The following is a 25,742-nucleotide window of genomic DNA, read 5'->3' as shown; positions in this document are numbered from 1 at the left end:
ATATGTATACATATGTTGAGAACAAAAATTATAGGATGCTTTTTTAACTCACAGACCCATTTGAATTGTGTAAATATAAATATCAAAATGTATGGTAAATAAAAATATTTTACCGTCTGCCTTTTATTATACTAATTGTGAATATGTTTATCTAATCAGATCCCAGCCTTCTAAGCTTGTTAGATTCTAGCAAAGCACCTTGTAGATGGTACAGAAGCTAAATAAATCTTGCTGAACTTAATTAAAAAAATGAAAAAAAAAATGAGTGAATGGATGTGTGAGTGAATCTTAAAAATTTATTATGTTCAATGTGCTTAGGAATTTTTCTAGCAAATATTATAATCAAAGACCAAAGGATTATTGTTCTAGGTTATATTTGTCATATTTTTAGGCCTGAATTTAACAGGTTCAATTGCAACATCTTCAGTACATGTTTTAGCAGAGAATGGAATTATAATATTGTCATTTATAGTCCTTCTAGAATAAAAATTAGGGGGAAAACCTAAAATATTTGAAATGAGTACCAAATGTGTTTCATTATCTAAACTACATTGTGAAATATCATTTGCCATAATGTAACCATTTTGACACATCCTAAAACAACTCATCAGTGTCAGCAGGCATCAGCATCTGTTCCCAGGCATTAGCCTGGGCAGAGGGGCACTAATTGAATTGGTAGAGCTCTGCTGAAAGATGGCAAGGCAGCTCCTGAGGAGCCAGATAGCTTTCCTTTAACTCAACATATAAATTGGTACCATACTGGTTTCTGCAGAGAATAGATTATATTCTCAGTTGGATGTAAGATCTAAATTTGCTTTTATATCCTGTTATTGTTGCCAAATAAATACTGATTCTCTTGAGCATATGTTATGTAATAGCCATGGGCTGAAAGAAGGATGCAGTACTGGAAAATGATTTTCCAGTTTGTGTGTGATAGACACTTTGTAAATGTGTCACTTTGTGTCTGAGAGGAACTAGATTGAGAGAACATATAATATAGAGGTGTGTAAATATTATCTAAAGAGCTGTAACTGTATGACTATTTACTGAGTTACAGCCCCCCTCAAATATTATTATTAAAAAGGGATCTTTGTTGTTTGCATTTAACTATTTAGATAAAGCAACAGACAAATAATGTTTTGAAAGAGTTTCACTTAACTAGATAAGAATGAGGATAGTGTCTATACTCAATATCTTGTAATAACCTATAATGGGAAAGAACCTAAAAAGGAATATATATATATATGTGTGTGTATATGTATATATATATATATATATATATATATATATATATATACACAAAAGAAAAATGAGGATACTGTGTTTGATGTTCTTTATGTTTTTTTAATTTAATTTAATTTTTTATACAGCAGGTTCTTATTAGTTATCTATTTTATACATATTAGTGTATATATGTCAATCCCAATCTCCCAATCATCCCATCCCCCCCTTTCCCCCCTTGGTGTCCATATGTTAGTTCTCTACATCTGTGTCTCTATTTCTGCCTTGCAAACTGGTTCATCTGTACCATTTTTCTAGATTCCACATATATGCATTAATATACGATATTTGTTTTTCTCTTTCTGACTTACTTCAATCTGTATGACAGTCTCTAGGTCCATCCAATGGTCTTTATAAATGTTTAAATTATGAATTCCAGCAAAACTGACAACTACTCCACTCTTCAGTCACATTCATTTTCTTCAAGTGGTATTATATTAATTTAAAAAATATGTCAAGAATTAGATTTTGAACTTGTAGGAAGTGAAACTCTGCTTCTTTATGTGATTCCTATCTCCTATTTTTTTACAAACTTTGAAATTTCCACCTTGTCCTAAGATAACATGGGAATGCTCATGGATCACAATTCATATGATTCTGTTATTACTTACAGGTCTCACTTAAAAAATAAACACAGAGTTAAGAAAGTGGTGCACATTTTATTCTAAACTTATTGCTACTTAGTAAATCACCTTATCAGCAGGGAGATGATATTACATCAGGCAGTGTGTATGTTACCTGAGGGAGTAAATCAGATTATGAAATAGGGTGCATAATTTGGCTTGGAACGGAAACATATCTTTGAAGATATATGACAGAGCTAAGAAAATATGTATTTCTAAAATATTTATGACTAAGTTCTGATTAACTACCAATAACTTGTCATTTTATAAATTCTTCTTCCTTTGAAACCAATGTTTGGAAATATAATAGAAAACCCATATTTCCTCTTTTAAGCTTAACCAACTCTGTTGTGGAAACCTTGCCATAAATAAAATGCACGAATTTCAAGTGTATAGCCAATGAATTCTGATGAATGTATACTACTATTACAAATAAGATATAGAATATTTCCATGACCCGCCCCCCCAATCTTTTTGTACTCTTCCCCAGTCAATCTACCATCCTCCAACCAGGCAACCACAATCAGTAGATTTGATTTCTATCACTATGCATTAGCTTTGCCTGTTCTAAATACATGTATACAGTTGACCCTTGAACAACAAGTGTTTGAACTGTGCGGGTCCACTTATATACAGTTTTTTTTTCAATAAATACTTACTACAGTACTACACGGTTCACAGTTGGTTGAATCCGAGGATGCAGAACCACAGATGTAGAGGAACTGCAGATACAGAAGGCCAAGTATAAGTTATACACAAATTTTTGACTATGCAAAGGGTCGGTGCCCTTAACCCCTGTGTTGTTTCAAGGGTCAGGTGTACTTGGAAGTTTACAATATGTATTGTTTTATATCCAAAATTCTTCTGTTACAGGAAATGGTTTTGAGTGTTGTATTAGTTTGCTAGGGCTGCCATAACAAAGTACCACAAACTTTAACAGAAATTTACTGTCCCACAATTGTGGAAGCTAGAAGTCTGAAATCAAGGTGTCTGTCATGCTTGGTTCCTTTTAAAGGCTGTGAGGGAAAATCTGTTCTATTCCTTTCTCTTAGATTCTAGCAGCCTTCAGAGATGTTTGGATTGTAGATGATGTTCTTACTGTGCTTCACATTGTCTTCCTTCTGTGCATGTCTGTCTTTGTGTCCAAATTTTCTCTGTTTATAAGGACAAAATCATATTGGGTTAGGGTCTACATGAATCACCTCACTTTAACTTGATAATCTGCAAAAAAACCTAACAAATAGGCTCACATTCACGAGTATTTGAGGCTAGGACTTCAAAAATTTTTTTTTTTTTTTTTGCGGTACACGGGCCTCTCAGTGTTGTGGCCTCTCCCATTGCAGAGCACAGGCTCCAGACGCGCAGGCTCAGCGGCCATGTCTCACGGGCCCAGCCGCTCCGCGGCATGTGGGATCCTCCCGGATCGGGGCACGAACCCATGTGCCCTGCATCGGCAGGCGGACCCCCAACCACTGCGCCACCAGGGAAGCTCCAAAATATTTTTTAATTGAGATATAATTGTCATATAACACTGTAAGTTTAAGGTGTAAAAATGTGTTGACTTGATACATTTAGATATAGCAATATGATTGCCACTGTAGCATTAGCTAACACTCCTATCGTGTCACGTACTTCTCATTTCTTTTTTGCAGTGAGAATAATTAAGATCTAGTCTCTTAGCAACTTTGTTGTTTATAGTACAGTATGGTTGTCTGTAATCACTACATTGTGCATTAGATCTCCAGGACTTATTTATCTACTAGTTGCAGGTTTGTACCCTCAAACAACATCTCCCCACTTCCTCCACCCCTCAGCCCCTGGTAACCACCATTCTGCCCCCTATTTTTATGAGACAATTTCCTAGGTACTTTGCATTTTCAGATAAGGAAAAAAATGAGGAAGAATTAAGGAAGGAAAGGAAAATTGAAATGAATTCTCCAGGCAATGTAGACTTTCAAGTTTGGAAGAATGAATAAGAAGCAAAAGAACAGAAAGGAAAAGTCACTCAGGGGTTTTAGCTATGAGAGAGAGGAGAGGGTGAGGGAGAAGGGGAGGGAAGAGAGAGAAAGGATAGTTCAGTCACTTTCCTCCCATAGAGGTATTTCTGACTTTCAAACACAGAATGCCTGGCATGGCACTGAAGAGATGAGAAAAGCTTGTAGGATAGCTCAGTTACAGTGCAAAGCAAAGAAATCCAGAGGTGAAATTAAAGATCAAGGAGTTCTCCTTGGCCACCAGAAAAAAGCTGGAAACAGAGTTATAAAGCTCCAAAACCACTCTAGTGCTAAGATCCATGTCTTACTGAATAGGAAACTCCCAACCATGCTCTCAAAGCGTTTGAAACTGTGGTGAACTGAATCACAGTAATACAATACTGTAAAATTCCTAGAAGATGACATAAGAGAAAACCTAGATGACTTCAGGTGTGGTGGTGCTTTTTTACATACAACAGATTTGCAAAAGACAAATCTGATAAAGGATTGTTATCCAAAATATACAAAGAACTCTTAAAACTCAGTAATTTAAAAATGATTAAAAATGGGTCAAAGACCTTCACAGACACCTCACCAAAAAAAGACATACAGATGGCAAATAAAATATGAAGAGATATCCCACATCATATGTCGCCAGTGAAATGCAAATTAAAACAATGAAATGCTACTACACATCTATTAGAATGACCAAAATCTGTAACACTGACACCAAGTGCTGAAGAAGAAGTGGTACAACAGGAACTCTCACACATTCCTGGTGCAGCCACTCTGATGGTTTTTTAGAAAACTAAACATGTTTTACCATACAATCCAGCAATTGCATTCCTTGGTATTTACCCAAAGGAGTAAAAAATACATGTCCACACAAAAGCCTGTACATGGATGTGTATTGTAGCTTTTTTCATAATTGCCAAAACTTGGGAACAATGAAGATGTCCTTCAGTAGGTGAGTAGATAAACTGTGGTATATCCAGACAATGGAATATTATTCTGTGCTAAAAAGAAATGAGCTGCAAAGCCTTGAAAAGACATGGAGGAACCTTAAAAACATATTAAATGGAAGAAGTCAATCTGAAAAAGCTACATACTGTATGATTCCAGCTCTATGACATTCTTGAAAAAACAGAACTATGGAGACAGTAAAAAGATCAGTGATTGCCAGGGAAGGGCTGAGGAGAGATGAATAGGCAGAGCACAGAGGATTTTTAGGGCAGTGAAAATACTCTGTATGATTCCAAAATGGTGAATATATGTCATTATATATTGACATATATAATGACATATATAATGTATAATACCAAGAGTGAACCCTAATGTAAGCTATGAACGTTAGGTGATTATGATGCACCAAAGTACATTCATCTGCTGTAACAAATGTACCACTTTGGTAAGGGATGTAGATGATAGAGGAGGCTCTGCATGTGTGGGAGTAGTTGGTATATGGGAAATCTCTGTACCTTCCTCTCAATTTTGTTGTAAACCTAATACTGCTCTAAAACAATAAGGTATTTTTTTAAAAGTTTATTAAAAGTTAGGCTGGTTTCTCCTCACCCCAATTTATGCCAGGTGGGTTCTTCTATTTACTTTTCTGTTGATGGGGGAAGAAGGGGGACACCTCTGTATATCCTCCCTTTCATCAAGGACTGTCATTATGTGGAATATAGTTCCATTAAGTTTATTTATATTTTCAGCATTATGATGTTGTTATTTTTAAAAATATATAGTTTGTAGCTTATCCAGCATATTTAATTGTTAGGGTGTGAATGTTTTTTGTAACTGTTTATATCCACACCAGAGTACTATTTATAAACATATTAAAACACAATGAAATATTTTATACCTACCCACAGATATACCATTTCTGTTGCTTTTTATGCATCTATAAAGATTCAAGTTCTTCTGGTAATGAAAATTTCAGTTTGTTTCTCTCAAAACATTTTTATTTTACTTTCATAATTTATGAATATATAAACCCCACCCAGTTTGGCAGGCCTTTCTTTTTCTGGAAGCTCCTTAAAGAGATTTCTCATTGTCTTCCATCTTGCTTTATTCCCAAAGAGAAGTCAGTGAGGAGTCAGACATCATTTTTATTTTTATTTTGTTCACCATATCTTTTTGTAATGTGTCCTATTTGGGGACTGCTCTTAAGATTATTTTTCCTCTTTCTTTGGTTATCTGCAATTTGATTGTGATGTGTCTTTGTGGGTTTTTCTTGTTTTCAGCTTGGATTTTTTGGGTTGTTTTTTATCACAAATTTGAAAAAAAGAAGTTGCCTTTATTTCTTCAGATATATTTCTACATTACAGCTTTCTTCTAATACTCCAATTATATGTATGTTTGACTTTTTAATATTTTTCCACAAGTTCCTGAGTTTTTGTTCACTTTTTTCCCCATCAGTGTTTCAGTATAGTTAGTATCTATTGTTCTGTCTCTATGTACAGAGATTACTGGTGTTCTTTCTTTTGATAACTCTCTCATTTCTGGTACTTTGCCCCATAAAGTCAAGCCACCTGAGACTCTGCACTCTGATCTCAGTTCTCTTCAATTGAATAAGACTCTTCATGCTTTGCCTTGTTTTCCCTCCTTGTGATGTGGTTTGGAAAGTGTCTCTAGGGATCAATGATAGGGTTCATTTTTTTTAATTCACTTTTTCAAGGATCACAGTTCTCTGCTTCCTTTTCTCCAATGTCTGAAACAGACATTTTACATATTTTTGTACAGTTTCTTTTTTTTGTTTGTTTTTTTAAATTTTGCTTATTACTGAAAGGCTAAGTACTAGTTATTCTGTCATGAACAGAAGAGTAAGACTATTTCATTTGCTGAGAATGACAGTTCATATTCATTACAACCACATTTAATATGACATAAAATAGGCATAAAATAAATCAAACCTATAAGAATAGGTTTTATTTAGAAAACTAGGTGCATCATTTCTAGAATAATTATGTATTTCATATTTTCATCAATTAAACATTTAAGTGATTTTCTGCAGCTGTTTTCCCTTTTGGTGTTTAAAATTACACGTACTTTTTGAGAATTTTAATCATGTATGCATTAGTATTGTTATTTTTTTTTATTTTTATTTTTTTCTGTACGCGGGCCTCTCACCGTTGTGGCCTCTCCCGTTGTGGAGCACAGGCTCCAGACGCGCAAGCTCAGCGGCCATGGCTCAACGGGCCCAGCTGCTCCGCGGCATGTGGAATCCTCCTGGACCAGGGCACGAACCTGTGTCCCCTGTATCGCAGGCGGACTCTCAACCACTGCGCCACCAGGGAAGCCCAGTATTGTTATTTTTGATGATTATTTTCAAGAGCAAATACTTAAGATCAAGATAGAAATGAAACTGTCAAGTTTTTTAAAAATAAATTTGAATAAATACAAGTGCACTAAGTTTTTTTCAGAAAAGGAAAATGGAATATGACATCTTGGACTCACTGTCAAGTATTTTGATGACTGCTTTCCATAAATTATCTTCAAAAATCCACATTATATCACATAAAACGTTCTAATAGTTAAGGAGCTCAGAGCATTTGTGGTAAATTTTCAGCCTTTTTTATATTTGAGAACAGGATCCTGTATTTGCAGCTAGGATGTGGAGGTTGTACTATTTTCAAGATAGTTCGTAAAGATGAATAAAATTTAATTAACAATTAATTACTTTCAAGTATCTTGCCACAAGGTTAACAAATACAAATATTGTCTCTTTCTGTTTATGCTCAGACTAGTAAATTGAAATACTTGCAAATCTCTAAATATGTCTAAGCTTTTGAATTTACAAGATGTCTTTTGGGAGTTTAGTGGAAATTTTCCTGAGCTCCCACCCTCCAGTCTGGGCTGAATGTCTCTTTTTTGTGAACCCAGGGAGTGCCCTGGACATATTTCAAAAATAGCACTTAATTGACAGAATTATAATAATCTGTTGACTTCTTTGTTTTCACCAGTTGATTTTAAATCTCATGAGGTCATGAATGGTATATTTTTTTATCCTAGGGTCTACTACACAGACAATACAGAGTTAATATTTTATATTTGGTTAAATAAGCAAGTGAATAAATTGTTTCTATATTCTAATTTGCATAAAAAAGATTATTTTAGTAGGAATATGAACTTCACTCAAATGACTGGATGCTAACACTATATTTTGTGTCTTCTCTTACAGGCTCTTAAAACTGATCTACAATGGAAAAATTTCTTTTTTATCTGTTTTTCATTGGCATAGCAGTGAAAGCTCAGATCTGTCCAAAGCGTTGTGTCTGTCAGATTTTGTCTCCTAATCTTGCAACCCTTTGTGCCAAGAAAGGGCTTTTGTTTGTGCCACCAAACATTGACAGAAGAACTGTGGAACTGCGTTTGGCAGACAATTTTGTTACAAATATTAAAAGGAAAGATTTTGCCAATATGACCAGCTTGGTGGACCTGACTCTATCCAGGAATACAATAAGTTTTATTACACCTCATGCTTTTGCTGACTTACGGAATCTGAGGGCATTGCATTTGAATAGCAACAGATTGACTAAAATTACAAATGATATGTTCAGTGGGCTTTCCAATCTCCATCATTTGATACTGAACAACAATCAGCTGACTTTAATTTCTTCTACAGCATTTGATGATGTCTTTGCCCTCGAGGAGCTGGATCTGTCCTATAATAATTTAGAAACAATACCATGGGATGCTGTTGAGAAGATGGTTAGCTTGCACACCCTCAGTTTGGATCACAATATGATTGATAACATTCCTAAGGGGACTTTCTCCCACTTGCACAAGATGACTCGGCTAGATGTAACATCAAATAAATTACAGAAGCTACCACCTGACCCTCTCTTTCAGCGAGCTCAGGTCCTAGCAACCTCAGGAATCATAAGCCCATCTACTTTTGCATTAAGTTTTGGTGGAAACCCTTTGCATTGCAACTGTGAATTGCTGTGGTTGAGGCGTCTGTCCAGAGAAGATGACCTGGAGACCTGTGCTTCCCCAGCACTTTTAACTGGCCGCTATTTTTGGTCAATTCCTGAGGAAGAGTTTTTGTGTGAGCCTCCTCTCATTACTCGTCATACACATGAGATGAGAGTCCTGGAGGGTCAGAGGGCAACCCTGAGGTGCAAAGCCAGGGGAGACCCCGAACCTGCAATTCACTGGATTTCTCCTGAAGGGAAGCTTATTTCAAATGCAACAAGATCTCTGGTGTATGATAATGGAACACTTGACATTCTTATAACAACTATTAAGGATACAGGAGCTTTTACCTGCATTGCTTCCAATCCTGCTGGGGAAGCAACACAAATGGTGGATCTTCATATAATTAAGCTCCCTCACTTACTAAACAGTACGAACCATATCCATGAGCCTGATCCTGGTTCTTCAGATATCTCAACTTCTACTAAGTCAGGTTCTAATGCAAGCACTAGTAATGGTGATACTAAAATCAGTCAAGATAAAATTGTGGTGGCAGAAGCAACATCATCTACGGCACTGCTTAAATTTAATTTTCAAAGAAATATCCCAGGAATACGTATGTTTCAAATCCAGTACAATGGTACTTATGATGACACCCTTGTTTACAGGTAAGAAAAAATAAGCAAATTTTTGTACTTGCTGTGCCTCTTAGTGTAGGACTTGATAATCTACTACTGATTTTTTTCAATCAGCAGTGCTACTCTGTGTTGTAATTAAAGTACTCCACTTTTTAAAGTATATAATGTAAGGCTTGTGAAAGGTGAATACATGTGGAGAAATATTTTGAATGCTGTTATTTTCAGAGAGTTCAAATTTATATTTAATATTATGCTTACTTACTTTTTCCCCCTCATCTAAGAGATGTGACTATCAGAGAACAAGATTGATTTATCTTAAAAATTCAAAAACATACCAGAACTTACACATCCACATGAGTGTTCTTTCCTTCAAGGAAGTCACATTGGGAGGCTATACTATTATCCCAATAATGCTGCCATTGCTCAAAGCATTTTTGGAATTATCTTTAGAACCTTCGTCATACTATTTTGAATATCCTCAGTGGTGGCAAATCTTCGTCTTTTGAGGGTGAATTTGAATTTTGGAAACAAGCAAAAGCCATTTGGAGCCAAGTCTTGTGAATAAGGTGGGTGATCAAGATGGGTATTGCCATTTTTGGTCAAAAATAGGATGTAACTATAAAATAATGAGACTGATTTTTTGAGTGATTGAGTTATGTGTGTGTGTGTGTTGTCTCATATACACTGGTTCTTAAGACAGTTCCAAAGAGAAAGTTTATAAGTATTTTGAGCAGTGAAAGTATCAGTGGAGTTAAATATGTAATCTCTGGGTAAGGATATTTGTGGAGAATTTGCATCTGACTAAAGAATTTCTGGTATGTTTTTCTAAAGTTCAGCCTCATTGATTTATAGTCACATCTTGTCCAATTTTCAGTTGGAAATATACATTTTTACCTCTCCATATAATTTTACTCATGATAGACTATTGTTACTCCTAGGAAATGATGTAAAATCATGGCTTTGAAATATACATGTGTATACGTGTATATATATATATATATGTATATATATATATATATACAAATATATATATTTTGCCTTTCAGCTTTTCTGAAATAAGGTAAAATCAGATTTTATATATCCAGATGAATTCTTGAAGATAATTTGATTTTTGCTCATGTACGGAAATGAGAGAAATTTTTTTAAAAAATAAGCTTGGGCTGGTAGGAAAAAACAAAACTGACCTAGCTAACCATGTGACCGATGCTGGGCAAGGTTCTACTTGGCTGAGTTTTAATTTTCTCATCTTTAAAAGGAAGAGATTAGAGTAAATGGTTTCTAATATTCCTCTCATCACTAAATGTATGGGGATGTAGACTGCGATGCATGTGTATTAGCATATAGTAGTTTGCTGTTGTCATACTCAGCTTTTCACTTAGGCTATGGATTATTTAACCCGTTGTCAAAGATGAGCATCTACCCCTACCCCTTACTTTCCTGTAGGTACTAGACATTCTATATACTTTAAACGTTAGCTCTGTAAAATAGGTCAGTTTCTATTTTCCAAATTCCAAGATTTTAATCCTTCCATGACAAGTAAATTCTCTTATGACCCTGAGGAAATTGCTTGAATTCCTGACCTTAATGTTTGTCATGTGTAAAATGGTGATAATGCCTACCTCATAAGTCATTGTAAAAATGAAATCATAATGCATATAAAGTGCTTAGTAATGCCTGGCATTTCTTATGCACTCACTAAATGGTAGTGATCTCAACCACAATACATACTCGAGCCTAAAAGTTTCTTGGTACATTTAGAACACATTATTTAGGTTATATAATAGATTAGCATTGCCAAGTCTTGAAATTTCTAAAACTCTTTCAGAGAAAAAAGAGAGTTTCAAGCCTATTTTCCAAATTAAATCTTAGTCATATATGGTTGCTACTGAGTAGAACAAGGTAGTGAATAGGAGCCACAGAAGACTTTAGTGATACAGTGGATTCAGAGGTGTCTTAAACTCTTATCAAACTTTACAAACTATGTTGTGAAAGTAATTTCATCGGCCCACAATGGGGAGGATAAGGGATTTATGCTCTGGTCAACAGCTTTGCCCTGTTCATGATTCGAGGATAATATTACGCATCAACCTCATTTATAGATAAAAGCATACTGGGAACCAAGTGTTGAAGACATAAGAGAGGGTTGAGATCTGTAAATAAAGTACTTTAATCTTAGTAATTATCTTAGTTATTAAAGATAGATTTAATGGGTACCATTCCATAGTAGCTTATAACTGATTTGAAAAAGAAATACTCTGAATTTCATTTCCATTCTCGTTTCTAATGTGATTGTCAGTGTTTTCCCTTCCTTCAAATTGGCTTTTAGTCACAGAGGTGTTGTAAGTGCTAAATGGATTTGTTTAGTAGTCAGATAATGTCACAGTCACGCCTTTCAAAAGTAATTTGTCATAAATGATTTTTTTAGCAGTGGCTTTTATTAGGAATTCTGCTTTGCCAAGCAATGTAATTAGTAAGCTTGTCAAGACATAGTGCAGGCACCATTAATATGATGCAGAATCCAACAATTACTTATAGCCATTTTAACTGGGTAAATATAAGATTAGATCATTTTCTCATATTTCATATGTTATAAACGTGCTTATCTTAATGAGTACTAAAATGAAACAGAACTAAAGTCATAATGACTGTGTGTGTATCTGTTTTGTTTTGTTTTTAATATTAACACAAATTCCATTGTCCCTCAGAATGATACCTCCTACGAGCAAAACTTTTCTTGTCAATAACCTGGCTGCTGGAACTATGTATGACTTATGTGTCTTGGCAATATATGATGATGGCATTACTTCCCTCACTGCCACAAGAGTCGTGGGTTGCATCCAGTTTACTACGGAAGACGATTATGTGCGGTGCCATTTCATGCAGTCCCAGTTTTTGGGAGGCACCATGATTATTATTATTGGTGGAATCATCGTAGCCTCTGTGCTGGTTTTCATCATCATTCTAATGATCCGGTATAAGGTTTGTAACAATAATGGGCAACACAAGGTCACCAAGGTCAGCAACGTCTGCTCTCAAACTAATGGGGCTCAGATACAAGGCTGCAGTGTGACGCTGCCCCAGTCCATGTCCAAACAAGCTGTGGGACACGAAGAGAATGCCCAGTGTTTTAAAGTTGCCAATGACAATGTGATACAATGTTCAGAAACTTGTTCAAGTCAGGACTCCTCTACCACTACCTCTGCTTTGCCTCCTACCTGGACTTCAAGTACTTCTGTGTCCCAAAAGCAGAAAAGAAAGACTGGCACGAAGCCAAGTACCGAACCACAGAGTGAAGCTGTCACAAATGTTGAGACCCAAAACACTAACAGGAACAACTCAACTGCCTTGCAGTTAGCTAGTCGACCTCCTGATTCTGGCACAGAGGGACCCACATCTAAAAGAGCACATTCAAAGCCAAGTAAGTTTCTCACTTTGCCTGCTGAGAGATCCAGAGCAAGGCACAGGTACTCCCTGAATGGAGAATTAAAGGAATGCTATTATTATATTAACTCACCGAACACATGCGGACTGTTTTCTAAAAGAAGCATGTCTATGAATGCGATGTTAATTCAGTCCAACAGTTCTGATGGGCATGGTGGAAAAGCAACTCTTTCAAATTCTGAGTGGATATTGGAAAGCACTGTGTAACCTATTATTTCTTTTTAATGAAAAAATTATTTTGAGAACTCACATAGGAAATTGGAATTTGAAATCCCAGTCTTATCTCTCTGATTCATGGCTAACAGAGCCATGGCATATAAACCCTCTAGGGTATAGTTACTTCATATATACATGGATATATATGAAGTAACTTCATATATATCCATGTATATATGAAGGTCATACATATAAAATTGTTTAGGGAAAAAGCATGACAGCAGTGCCTTCCCCATTCTAGGACCAGCTACCAGGTTCTGCAATAGCAGACCACAAAATAAAAGTTGTCATATGAAAAAAAAAGTCTTGCATAAATAATGATATTTCCTCCAGTCTTACAAAGTACCACCTATGGATGATTGGTATTTTTCAATGAGTAGATTGTATATTTTCTTTCAATGACAGTGGTGTTTGTTTTTAGGCAAATATTTTAGAGAACAGCTCTGTGTTGTCATGTTGTTTAAAATAAAATAGTCAAGTATACCCAGACAGTGTTAAAATAAGTACCCTTCTAATCAACATTCTTGGTTCAGGTGCCTTAATGGGTCTAAGATATTTCTCATCTATGACACAGCTTTTTCAGTGGGAAGCAGAAGAAAATGCAATTGATTTTTCATTTGGCAAAAAATGCCAATTCAGTTTTAAGTCACAGGCCAGTTTTAAGTCATATGCATCTGCCTGGGCTTATGAAGGTGTTTTCATTCATTCAGTACACATTTGGTGACCAAATGAGCTTTATATTTTTCTTAATGCAAGTTAAATAGGGAAACAAAAATACAAAACTGCCTTTATCAAAGGAATATTTATTTTTATCACCAAGTTAAATAAAAATCTTCTAATAGAGTTCTTATTACATTTATAAGCAATATAAAGTCATTGCTCATTAACCAGATAGTAGTTTCGTTTTTGCCTTCTGCTCTGTAATTCTGCATTTGAATGTTTCTCTCTGAGTAAATGTATTTATTATTTGAACCAAAACTTGTGATGAAATTTAATTAGAAATTATACAGCTTAGTGGGAATATGTCATTTAAAAAAGGATTTTTAATTTAGTCAGACAGTAATATTGCTCCTTGATAATATGACATTCTTGGACAGTCACTGAAATCAAGGTCTATAGAGAAATGTTCTATCTACTTGCTGAAATTTTTTACAATATTATATGGTAACTTAATGGTGTTTAATTAAAGATCAGTAAACAGGACTTTGGGGGTTTTTTGTTATTGTTTTGTTTTGGGGGTTTTTTTTTGAGAATAAGGTTCATGTGGGAACGTTGCACAAAAAATTTTAGCCATAATATAATAAGATACGGACTTTATGTAAATTACTCCCTGGGAGTAAGTTAAACACACAGTAAAAGTTTAGTAACTCTTTCAGATTACTTGAAATACCATTTAAAACACAGGTGAAGAATGTCCGTTATTGGTTTAATTTCCTCTTGTTGGAAGCATTTATAAAATTTTCAGTTAATTTCAACTTGACCAAGGCACATATTATACATGATTTATCGTAATGACATTCAAAAGTGGATTAGATTAAAGCAGTTAGAGATTACTTTCTGAGCAACTCATGAAAAAATTTGTCTAATGGGCTTTCATTACCTTAGGTGTTTCCTAAATGTCTTCCCTGCCCTGCTTCTTTTTCTGAAGTTTGTCTTTCACATTTCTAAAATATAATCAGCCTTCCTGGTATATAGTTCTTGTAAAGAATAAATGAGATCACATGTGTGGTATTATTTTGTAAAATCAAAGCATTGCTCAAAGTGAAGTGTATTTTCAACACTATGTCTGTAATAATGCTCTAATCCCAACTAAACATTTTTAATTAACACCAGTTACTTAATTCTTCATGAAGTGCTGATTGACAAAGGCATATTATTTTTCACCTTCCTAGTTTTTACCTGCATAGTATTAAAATATCCTGAATATATAAAAGATTTCAAGACTTAAAGAAATGAATCCCCAAACAAGGAATCTCTGGCACAATGAACATTGTGGTCAAGGGGGCGCTGAAATCACACAGAACAGGCAGCAGCTTAGTGTGTCTACTCCAAGCTACTGATTAACTTATGTTCTATTTTCCAGTTGCCTGGATTTTTTAAAATCAATTTCCTGCTTATGCTTCTAATGAAACTTTAATTAAATATATTTTATTTCTCATAAACATTTAGAACTCATAATATCTAATCATGTGAAATTTTATTCTGTTTGACTAAAGCCATTTAAACCATTTAAATTGTTATTGCTTTTACAAGACTCTTTTTAGGGTGAATTAACCAAATGCTTGAACACTTGTTCTACAGGTGTTAAGAAGGCCTGTGTTCCTATCTTTCAAAAAGTTTATATTTGAACAAAATATGTGAACAAAACTTGGCCTATCAAGAGGGTCAGATGTTATTTGGTGTTGTTGATAAGTATATGAAAAATGTTTTGCTCAGGGCAGTTTCAGTGTGAAGTGGCTGAAAGGTTGGGGGTGAATAAAGGTGCCTGGTATAATATCCAAAATGCAGTAGTTACTCAGATGAATGAATGAGCAAATGGATAGATGAATAAATAAGTGAATGGAGCCAGGGAAGAAAGCTCAATATTAAGAATTTTGATTAATTAGCACAATGGAGATTTGTGATCCAGATATTATATTACTATAAGCAAGAAATTCTGTCCCTCTTGTTGTTTTTCTTTCTGTCATTTCTTACATTCCTTATTTAACCAACTACATATATGTGATTCAAAGCATATGGTTTTGCTGTTTGTTGTTGCTGACTGTGTATAGGTTGTATATTGTTTTTGCTTCCTTGTTCTTAATTATTCTTCTTTAATTTTTAGTCATTTTACACTATGGTTTCAGTTTGTTCACTAACAAACTGACAAATAATATATTTACAGATATTTACTCCAAACTTTTTTTAAAATTGTATGTATTTCTGTGTTACTTTTTGTTTTGGATAATTGTCCCCCAATTTGAAAATGTCAAACTATTATTAAAGTAGGTCTTTTTAAAGAAAAGTATATATAATAGATAAGTTCCATAAAGGAATAGTGAAGCATCTGAAGTAGGCTCAAAATCCTAAGAAGTAATGAAGTTTGGTTTGATGAATATTATTTATTTTTAGTTTACAAATAGATTAGCACAGAGGTACATTAAATACAATCATTTAAATTAGATACAATAACACCTTTGCTGAGAACAACACATTTTCTACATTTTTTTTCTAACCATTAAATGTATTAGTTAAGTTGAGGTCACAGTAAGCTTTTTTATGCTTTTAGACAGTTGATTTTAGCTACTTTGCAGATATAGTTCACTAAAAATGTTTTAGAATATAAGTTTTTGAGCTATTGTAAGCCACCTATAGACATAACAAGTTTACTACCTGAATGATACATACTTTCTCCACAAGAATTTAAAGAATTTTTTTAAATTATATGTCTTCCATTGTCTACAGGAATCTTCTTTATTTCATGAAGTATTTTCTGCTTTGCCTTAAAGCACTCAAAAAGTACTTCCAAACTAAATTTTAACTATTTTATTTGCTTATATTACTGTAAGGAAATTAATATTCATTTATAAAACTAAAAAATTAATAAAACAATTATCACAAAGTTCACATCAATAGCCTTTTACTTCCTAAATTTTAGTATTTCCCCCTCTGTTTGTTCATAATAATAAAGTTAAAAACAATCATTAAAATGCCAGTAGTTTAAAAAATTTCAAAAACATAAAGCATCTTCTTGTACAAGAATTGTGAAAGTAAATGGGGTGTTTCTTCCAAAGAAGACTGCAGATACGAGCCCATTTTCTTCTTGGTGTGGCAGAATTCCAACTACATTTTATAATGATAAGCAAGCAGTGTTCATTTATTTTAGGCAGAATGAAGACTATGTACCCCCTTTCCCTTGCTCAGCCTTCCCTTGAGTCTCAGGAAGAGTCCAGTCTTTCCACTTCAACAGCATATGTGGAAGCTTCTGTGTGTGAGTGTGTGTAATGTGTTTTGGGGAAAGGACTTCAGCCCAGAGGTGGATTGGATGGGAATAGGATTTTTCTTACCTTCCTCCATTGGTAATAAAACACTAATAATCATAATAATCATAATGACAATTTACCTTATAGTGTTTGTGAGTTCAGTGTTAGTTGAGGTAAATTTATGGATAAAAAATATCTCACTTTTAAAATTTCATAGAGGAAAGAGAAAATAACCAAAATTAATGACTGGAATTTTAAATATAATTGTTTCAGAGCTCTGTCTTTCAGATTACTCAGTCCTTTCCCTCCCATGCTAGATAAATACATGCTGGGATTACAAATACAATTAGTTTTGTCAGGTTTGGGATAGGTTGTTTGTTTGTTCGTTTTTTGCAAGAAAAACCATACTTTTAGCAGTACAGAATAAAGCATGGTAAACGTATTACTGAGATTGAGTCTTCCTAATCGTGGTGTTATCTGAAGGGGGACATAGAAAGTAACAGTTTGTAACTGGGAGTATATTAAAGTATGAAATTACCTCTTTAAGGTAATATTAATGCATCTGCAATTTCATCAAATATCATAAATATTCAATATAACAATAATCAGTGTACCACTGTCTTCTGATTTTTTCAGCTATTTCAAAGTCAAAATTTAGGATCTAAAGTTACCATCAACGTGAAGGGACTTATGGAATATACTATGTGGGCTCTACCATAATGTAATTGCCTAATTATTTTTTTTCTGTATAATGTGAACATGTCTTGTTATTGCTTTCATGTAAAACCTAATCTCCAGAGGTCATTGTAAATTTATATGAATATTTATGCTGGAGGTTTTATCAAAAAGTATTTTGTACTGTCCTCATCACACTCACCTGTGAACCCTTAGAATGACATTTTCCTGAGACACCTAATTTTTTATTATAATTGTGTCCCTTCTTAATGACTAGAGTATTTGCTTTAAAATAGGACATTTGGGAGGAAACAGAATGTGTACTGTACAGGGCTATTTAATGATATTAAACATTTATAGCCAATTGGAATATACATATGAACATTTGAAGGCAGAATGTTTGCATTTAGAACATTACTGTTTTATATAGGGATAAACTGGTATTCAGCAAAACATGCTATTATTATCTTGGGGGTTATTGAATAATGGTTTATATTGTAAATTATTATTTTATACTTTGCGTGGTGAATATGGTAAAACTACATTTCCTGCTTTGGATTGTTTTTCCTTGATGTATCTTTCCATATTAATCATATGCAACTCTGTGGTTGAAATGTTAACTTTGAGTAAGGAAAATGAATAGAAGCCTGATTCTCTTATTGAACTCTTGCAGGAAACGTGCATTCCATATTGATAACTACTCATTTTAGTAACTAGAACAATATTTTTAAAAATTCTGCATTTAGAATATTATGTATCAGGAAATAGCCATAGAGAACTATGAAGTATTATAAAATCAATCGCAATTAACCCAATAACTGGTAAGTTGTTATCAAAAAAAATGTGCAGATAACTCTTTGTTAAGATGAATCTTATCAAGGTTTCAGTGAGAAGTATTTTAAGGTCTGTTTCATAAAAAATGAATTGTTCATGACACTGAAAATTTTATTCCCAGATGCTTTGCCGACTAATGTTGACCAGACTGTCCAGGAGACACAGGTGAGATTCTTGTTACCTGTCACATGCTTTGGCACTTAAGTCGGTATATTCTTTTATAAATGAATTTTTAATTTTTGTTTTGCTAGTTTATGTAACTTTTTGAAATTTTCCATTAAAACTTACTCAATGCTCAGTGGTAAACAGTGAAGTTCAGTTTGGTTAAGTGAATTTCCAGTTCCTAAATTTAGACATATTTCTGGTTAACCAAATATTTCTGATTCACATTGTAAGAATAAAGGGAATACTAGTGTAACTTTGGAGTCACATTTGTAGTCACGCATGATATCATGTGTATTTTTACAAATATTTCCCAACATGAAGACAGTAGCTTGATAAGAATATATTCACTCCTATCCTTGAGCTCCACATTCTAATAGAAGCTGAGATAATATATTAGGCCTCACCGAAAGTGGATGAACAGAAGTGTTTCATGTATATGAAATGAATGAAGCCACTATAAAATGGAACAAAAGACAACACATGAAATGTTCATGGTATTCCTTTTGTCAGCAACCAATTACTCTTCTTGGTTTTCTTTTCTTTCTTTCTTTTTTTTTTTTAAGTTTCAAATGAGTATTTGATTCCTGCATTTTAATTGGATCAGAAAGTGTGTTTCCAGAGCAGAATGACACTTTAGCAATCTGTTCAAACATCTGGATGCATCAGCCATTTGCTTAAGATTTGGCACAGAAAAAATATTCTGCTTTTAAAGGTTCTTAGAAAAAGCCATTGATTTATTTGTTGTTAGTAAAAATAAGGGTCTTTTTTTTTTTAACCATTTCTTATTTAAAAGATAACAATAACTTGGACCATCGTTCTGGGTTTCCCCTAAAGAATTCTATTCCCAAATCAAACAAAATGTTTTTCATCATTTCTTTACTGAATTTAGGGTCCCATTCTTATGTTGCAAAAAAACAAACAGATGGCTCACTAGAAACAATCAATAGCACAGAGTCGGGCACGTACTTGGTGTTAATAGAATTGAACTGACCTGCACGAAGGTGCCTTTGTTCTCTACCACCTTCCCTTTCTTTCTCTCCCTCTCTCCCTTTCTTTCTTCTTCCTTTCTTCCCTCCCTGTCTCCCTCTGTCTTTGATTTGAAAACGTTAATTTATCATATAACTTTGGACACCTGGATGTTCTGAAAGAGAATATCCTTAGAAAGGAATTAAAAAGTCAAGCTTCCCCTATCAGAAGCATGATCCAGAATGGTTCTAAATGTTCTATCAAGATTTGGAAGCAGGAGAATCAATCTGATCATCTTTCAATTACCAATTAAAGCAATTCTCCAAGTATTCATATTTTGTGGGGCATGTTACATATTATTGTGTTTATTTCCTTATTTTACCACAGTGTTAGAAGTCAAGTTTAGAGAAAAGTAATCTCCTTGGGAGTTTGTGTGCTACTTGAGATAGCAAAAGGTTTGCCAATGTGATAAGTACATAAGATTTCTAATAGCAATTTTTCTTTGTCCCAAAGTAATTGGTATTAGAGAACTTTGGAAAATATAGCTTAAAATAAAAAAATAAATGTAAATATGTCATAACCCACCACCCAGATATGAATACTAATAATTTGGTGCATAATCTTTCAGTGATTTGTCGTTTCTGTATGTAGTAAATTCATGTGTACATATGTATGTTTGTATTAGATTTCATAGTGAATGTGCATATGTAGAATATGTCACCTGTTTTTAAAATTTTATGCTGAGTCTTTATTGAGTTCCTTTTCTGAAACATTATGTCATAATGTCATAGCAACTTTCCCTCCATGCTTTGGCTATTTTTTTTTTCTCTCTACAAGCATTAGCTAGAAAAATAAATCCACAGGCAAAGAAGAATGTTAACAAAATTTAGTGGTAATACATCATTTACTCATTAGCCAATTTCTTGCTACATTTCTGTTATCAGATTTAAGTCACCATATGACTTCAGTGCAACTATTCTTGTTGTTTGATAAATGATTTCTGCAATAGCAGGCTTATCATTTCTACAACTGTCAACACAACCAAACAGTAATGTCCCTTTGAAGAGACTGTGACCTGTGTGCTAGTCTTCTCATGGCTTTTCACACTGTCAGCAGTACCTTACCTTGTGAATGAAGTGAGGTAGAGAGCTCTCAGAGGTTCCTTGTGCTCACAGCTTCTTATTTTTTTGGTGGGGAGGTGGTAGTGGGATAAGGAGGATTATACAATTTTAATTTAAGTTTATATTCCCTGTAGGATGGTAACATACATGTCTTTTTCCACCCAGTGGCAAAATATATTTTCCAAACATTTGGACACTGCCCATTGCCTTAAATGGAGATCAAAATGTTCCTTATGTATATACACAATAAAATAAGCAAAAAAACTTAAAACACATTTTTAATATATTAAAAAAATGTTTCCTAGGTGACAGTAGTAGTTCTTTTAGACAAACTATTAATATATAAGTGAATAAAGAGTTAATGTTGATTAGAAATAAACAGCAATATTAAAACAACTATGGGAAAACACAGTTTGGAAATCGTATGAACTAAAAGCTGAGCAGCAAAACAAATATGTGTATATGATTCAGATATGTTTCCAATGTTTTCTGTACAAACAAGAATGGCCAATATAAAATATTTGGCTCTGTAGGGTTTCTTCCACCTATGATATTACCTTCAAGTAAATTAAAAAAAATATGAGAGTAATAGAATAGACATTGTAAATAAAAATAATAATGAGTAATAGAATAGACATTGTAGAAAACATTTAACTATTTTTATAATAATTGAAGTATACTTTTTGACATATTTATTTGAACATTACAGAAAATCAGAAAAAATATATATAGAACCCTAGTGTCAGCAATGACCTTTAGAAATCATTTCCTTCTTTTTAGATATCCTAACTATATAAGATAAAAAATCTCTCATAGGTCTTAATTACATTCAGAGTAAGAGCAATAACAGTTTCCCAGATCCATTCAATGTCGGGGTATATTTTTCTTCCTCTAATGTTGACGTAGCTTTAATTTCTCCTTTTATTTGTAGTACCATTGATAAGATTGTGCAGTGTTTTGCATGGTACCCTTTCACTGTCAAATGAGGACCATCGGCAAAACATCCTGAACCTACCACAAATTTTAGTTCTTATAACATTTTAGCATAGTTATTATAGTCTATCTTGTTTTTTCTTTGTGATGCTCTTGTAATTTTGTGTTCCACATTTAGATCTTTATGGAATCATTGTGCTTGTTTATTGATAAGTAAAAAGTGTTATTTTGAATCTTACATATAAAATTTTTATTCAACTTCATATTACATCATCGTTTCAATAATGGCAGATTCGGGGCAGACAAATTCACACCATTGTTCCCAAAACCGATTGCTATTTCCTAATCTTCAAAATAACAAGTTTTTTATAAACCATAATCCCACAGTTTGTTAATGTTATTATGTAATGTGAAATTGAACCAAAAACTCTTTAAACTATGTCAGCTTATAGAATCATTAACTTGATATTAAAAGAAAGTTTGTTATTCTGGAAGGATTTATTATTTCCAAAGTCAAACTAATTATACTGTCCACAATATTTTTCTTCTAGGTATATTTAGTCTTTTCTATATTACTACTTCCTGAAATGAAATTTGGTGTAGTACAATCACTTTTTTTAATCAAAGGGAACATATTACTGGATATACAAAAATAAATAAAAATCTTGTTGATAACCAATTTCACCAAAATAAGCTGTGCTGTGAATCCAATAGCGAGGAATTCAGCTATTTCCCATTGTAGTTTAAAGTGATTTTTGTAATGTTTTCCTTAAAATGAATATTCCAGGTAAAGTATGCTAGTGATGTCTATATTTCAGTAGTTTCCAAGTAATTGTTTTTTAAAAATCAGATACACATCTATTATCTATTAACAATCTTCAAACATCCAGTAATTCTTTGTTCAGTAATTCTCAAAAATTATCGTTTATCTCAAAAATAACTTGACTTATTCCGATTAACTATTTTGAAATATTTTCTTAAGTAAAATATCTCTATAGTATTTTTACCTTTACCACACAAAATTATCCAAATATGTCCTATATCAACACTTTGATATAGAATATTTGAAGTTAAGAAGCTATTTTTCATCATTCATTTGTTCCATGCATTTTATAACCCTCAAATTGTAAACATATAGTTGTTCTTGAATGGAAAGGAGAAAAATTACTTCTATTTCATATTATGCAATTGTATATTTCTCAAAAATTATTTTCTGTCTTATTGAAGTATAGAATTTATACACATATTTGAAAGTCATGCGTACTGAGAACCCATGTTAGAGAAAAAACATTTTCACAGTTTGTTATTTAAATATTTTAAAATTGTTTTTTATATGATTTTCTTTCAAAATCATGTTAACTATGAAATGCCTTTTCTTGTGAGTTATTGTCAGTTTTCACATTTATTTTATTTGTTCTGTGGGTGAAGAACTAATTAATGTAGATGAATTTATTGTCTTCACTATCAGTAAATGTATAATTAAACTTCATAAAACCTTAATATAATACAAAGCTTCCAAAAGAATATATTAAAAAAGTAGAGATCACATAGGTTTTAGATATGATGAACAAATTTGATCTAAAATGTTCATATTTAAAAAGCCAATGTGAATATTTGTTAAAGCCTGAATAGCATGCATTAATGAATAAAGTAACTTTTTTTCTCTTAATTTGAGAATATAAATGTGAAAATCAAAGCAAGGAAAAATGCCATTCCTCAATTTGGCTCTGACTTGCATAACTATTTAGTCTTAAAACATTTAGATTCCTTTCTAAAATGAGATTTTTTTAATATATTCAATCATTTGAAATTACCAGGGAACATTTTAAGTGCTGATGTGCATGTCTAAATAGTATCCAGAAATATATCTAGTATTTTGTGGCAATAAGCTCCTACCTGGGTGCTTACAGTTCAGTAACTTCTAGATTTCTAGCCCAGCGATCTTATTAGCTGTGTGTTTTCTTTCTTCTTTTTTTTCTTTTTCTTTTTCTTTCATTTCAGAGGCCGGAGTTAATCTGAAGAGCACCACTTCTCTCTCTCCTGAAAAAACTTGCCACTGATATTTTTACCAGACAAAATTTAAAACTGTTTCAATTCACAAAGGCTAATTGTTGAACTGGTGTCCTAGAAGAAATTGTCCACAGGAGCTGAAGCAGAAGTCTCTGATGACGCGGAACTGGCTCTATCAGACCATGGTTAATCCCCTTTTAAAACCAAAATTTTTTTTCTTCTGACCTACAAGTATTTTCTTTTAAAGAAGGAAAGAAAAAAGCCTACATTGGCATCGAGTTCTGTATCAATCCATGTTACATTGCCATCCATGATTTAAGACTGTAGAATCTTGAATAATCTATATCACTTTAACAAATAAATGTTTTACTATGACAGAATTTGCACATTGCCTGATTTGTGGAAACCTCAGTTGCTTCAAGTGTGAATGGTGAAGTGATGATTGTAGGAGCTAATAATATTATTTTACATCTATGTAGTACAAAAACCTTAGGGGATCACAAATTGCTTTATAATATTGGAACTAGTTCTTCCATGACTGAAGTGCACCCACTTCTACCACTTCTATGGGAGAGCAGTACAACTATTTAAACAGCTTTACGGCAATTTTATGCTTCAGTGTAAGACTGAAAGGGATGAGGGATCTCTTCTTCCAGTGGAATTTCAGAAAGTATCAAGGTAGGCATATTGTAATTAATCCAAATTGATTCATTGTTTTTCTGGAGAGCAAGGGCAAAGAGGTTTTAATAATTTAAGGCCTTATGTTTCATTATAAGTGCCCATTTCTCCAATTTTCCATTGGAGATAAAAATATATATAATTCCAGAATAAAGAAGAACGTACATCTTATTTAGCACCAGCATGAATAGGAGTAAGATATTTTTGATGGCTAATATATGTTAATACAGTCATATTTAAGCAGTAGTACTCAAACCTAGCAGGCCTGAGTTCAAACCCAGAGATGAGTGAATTTAACCAATTCCCACTCTACTCTTCCATATTCTCAAAGGATTAATATTACTGTAAAATTTGAAAATGCATGTAAATGTATCACTGTACTTGGTGTAAGCAATAAGTTCGATTAAAAATATTTTAGTAGCATTGCTATTAGCAATTGAATTCAGATTCTCTCAAACTTGAGAGATTTTATTTCTATTCCTTGACAGTTCTGGTAGTTGTCTATCATTAAAAGCAATATGTAGTTTAAGTTTTTAAAAATTTAGTTAAAACTAAAAAATCCAGAAAACTGCCTTTGAGAAATGTAGGTTAATCTGTTAACCATTCCACATCTCTTAGACTGTTAAAAATATCCAACCGTCCAGAGAGGTTACAGAATGTCAGCCATTAGATGGCACTTGGAATCTGTGCTCAGGAGCCGAACTACACTAGACATAATTAAAACCTGTGGGTACACACACACACACACACACACACACACACACACACGCACTCAGTCTTACTCCCAGACACACACAATGCACAATTGAAACAGAAGTAACACGTTTGAGTTGAAATGTAGTTAGTTTGTGACCTTGGGCAACTGACTTCATTCTCTGTTTCTTGACTCAAATGCCCAGAGCAATCCTGTTTACATGTGTGTTAAGTGTATATATGCATGGATAAATGTTTATGGTGACAAAAAGGAGACAAATTGGACAATGAGCATTGCCTCTGTGAATCTGTTCCTGTCGTACACAAATTTTCTCCTGAAATATAGTGACAGGAGCAGAAATGGCTTTCCTAGAGTTCAGAGCAGAGTTTAACTTTTTAAGTTTTCTCTTGGGAAAACCTGCAACCTTTTCTTCAAGGACATTCTCCTGTTTATCCTTACCTTCCACTTGCCCCAATCTCCACCCCATCTGGCCCAATTATTGTTTTTCTTGATGATGGTAAGAACATAGTCTGACCCCTTCATCTTTTTAGGATATTCATGCTATTGTGTTCTAAGGAACAGGATTTTTAGTGTGTTAGAACTAAAATTGTACTT

At 33.5% G+C, this 25,742-nt stretch overlaps 1 protein-coding gene across 2 annotated transcripts in view; it reads left to right on the top strand.

Moving 5' to 3' along the window:
- Positions 1–24,056, top strand: part of LRFN5 (leucine rich repeat and fibronectin type III domain containing 5) — a 255,538-nt gene extending 231,482 nt beyond the window's left edge. For both annotated transcript variants that reach the window (XM_060167637.1, XM_060167648.1), the window contains exons 3-6: positions 8,058–9,462; positions 12,138–12,850; positions 18,682–18,725; positions 23,747–24,056. In XM_060167637.1, the coding sequence (XP_060023620.1) occupies positions 8,078–9,462; positions 12,138–12,850; positions 18,682–18,725; positions 23,747–23,764 (2,160 nt within the window). In that variant the 5' untranslated portion in view covers positions 8,058–8,077 and the 3' untranslated portion in view covers positions 23,765–24,056. The remainder of the gene's footprint in view (positions 1–8,057; positions 9,463–12,137; positions 12,851–18,681; positions 18,726–23,746) is intronic.
- Positions 24,057–25,742: the final 1,686 nt, after the last annotated feature.

This window comes from Lagenorhynchus albirostris, chromosome 1, assembly GCF_949774975.1.
Source record: "Lagenorhynchus albirostris chromosome 1, mLagAlb1.1, whole genome shotgun sequence".
In the NCBI taxonomy this organism is placed as follows: Eukaryota; Metazoa; Chordata; class Mammalia; order Artiodactyla; family Delphinidae; genus Lagenorhynchus; species Lagenorhynchus albirostris.
This window is presented reverse-complemented; position numbering and strand designations above follow the sequence as displayed.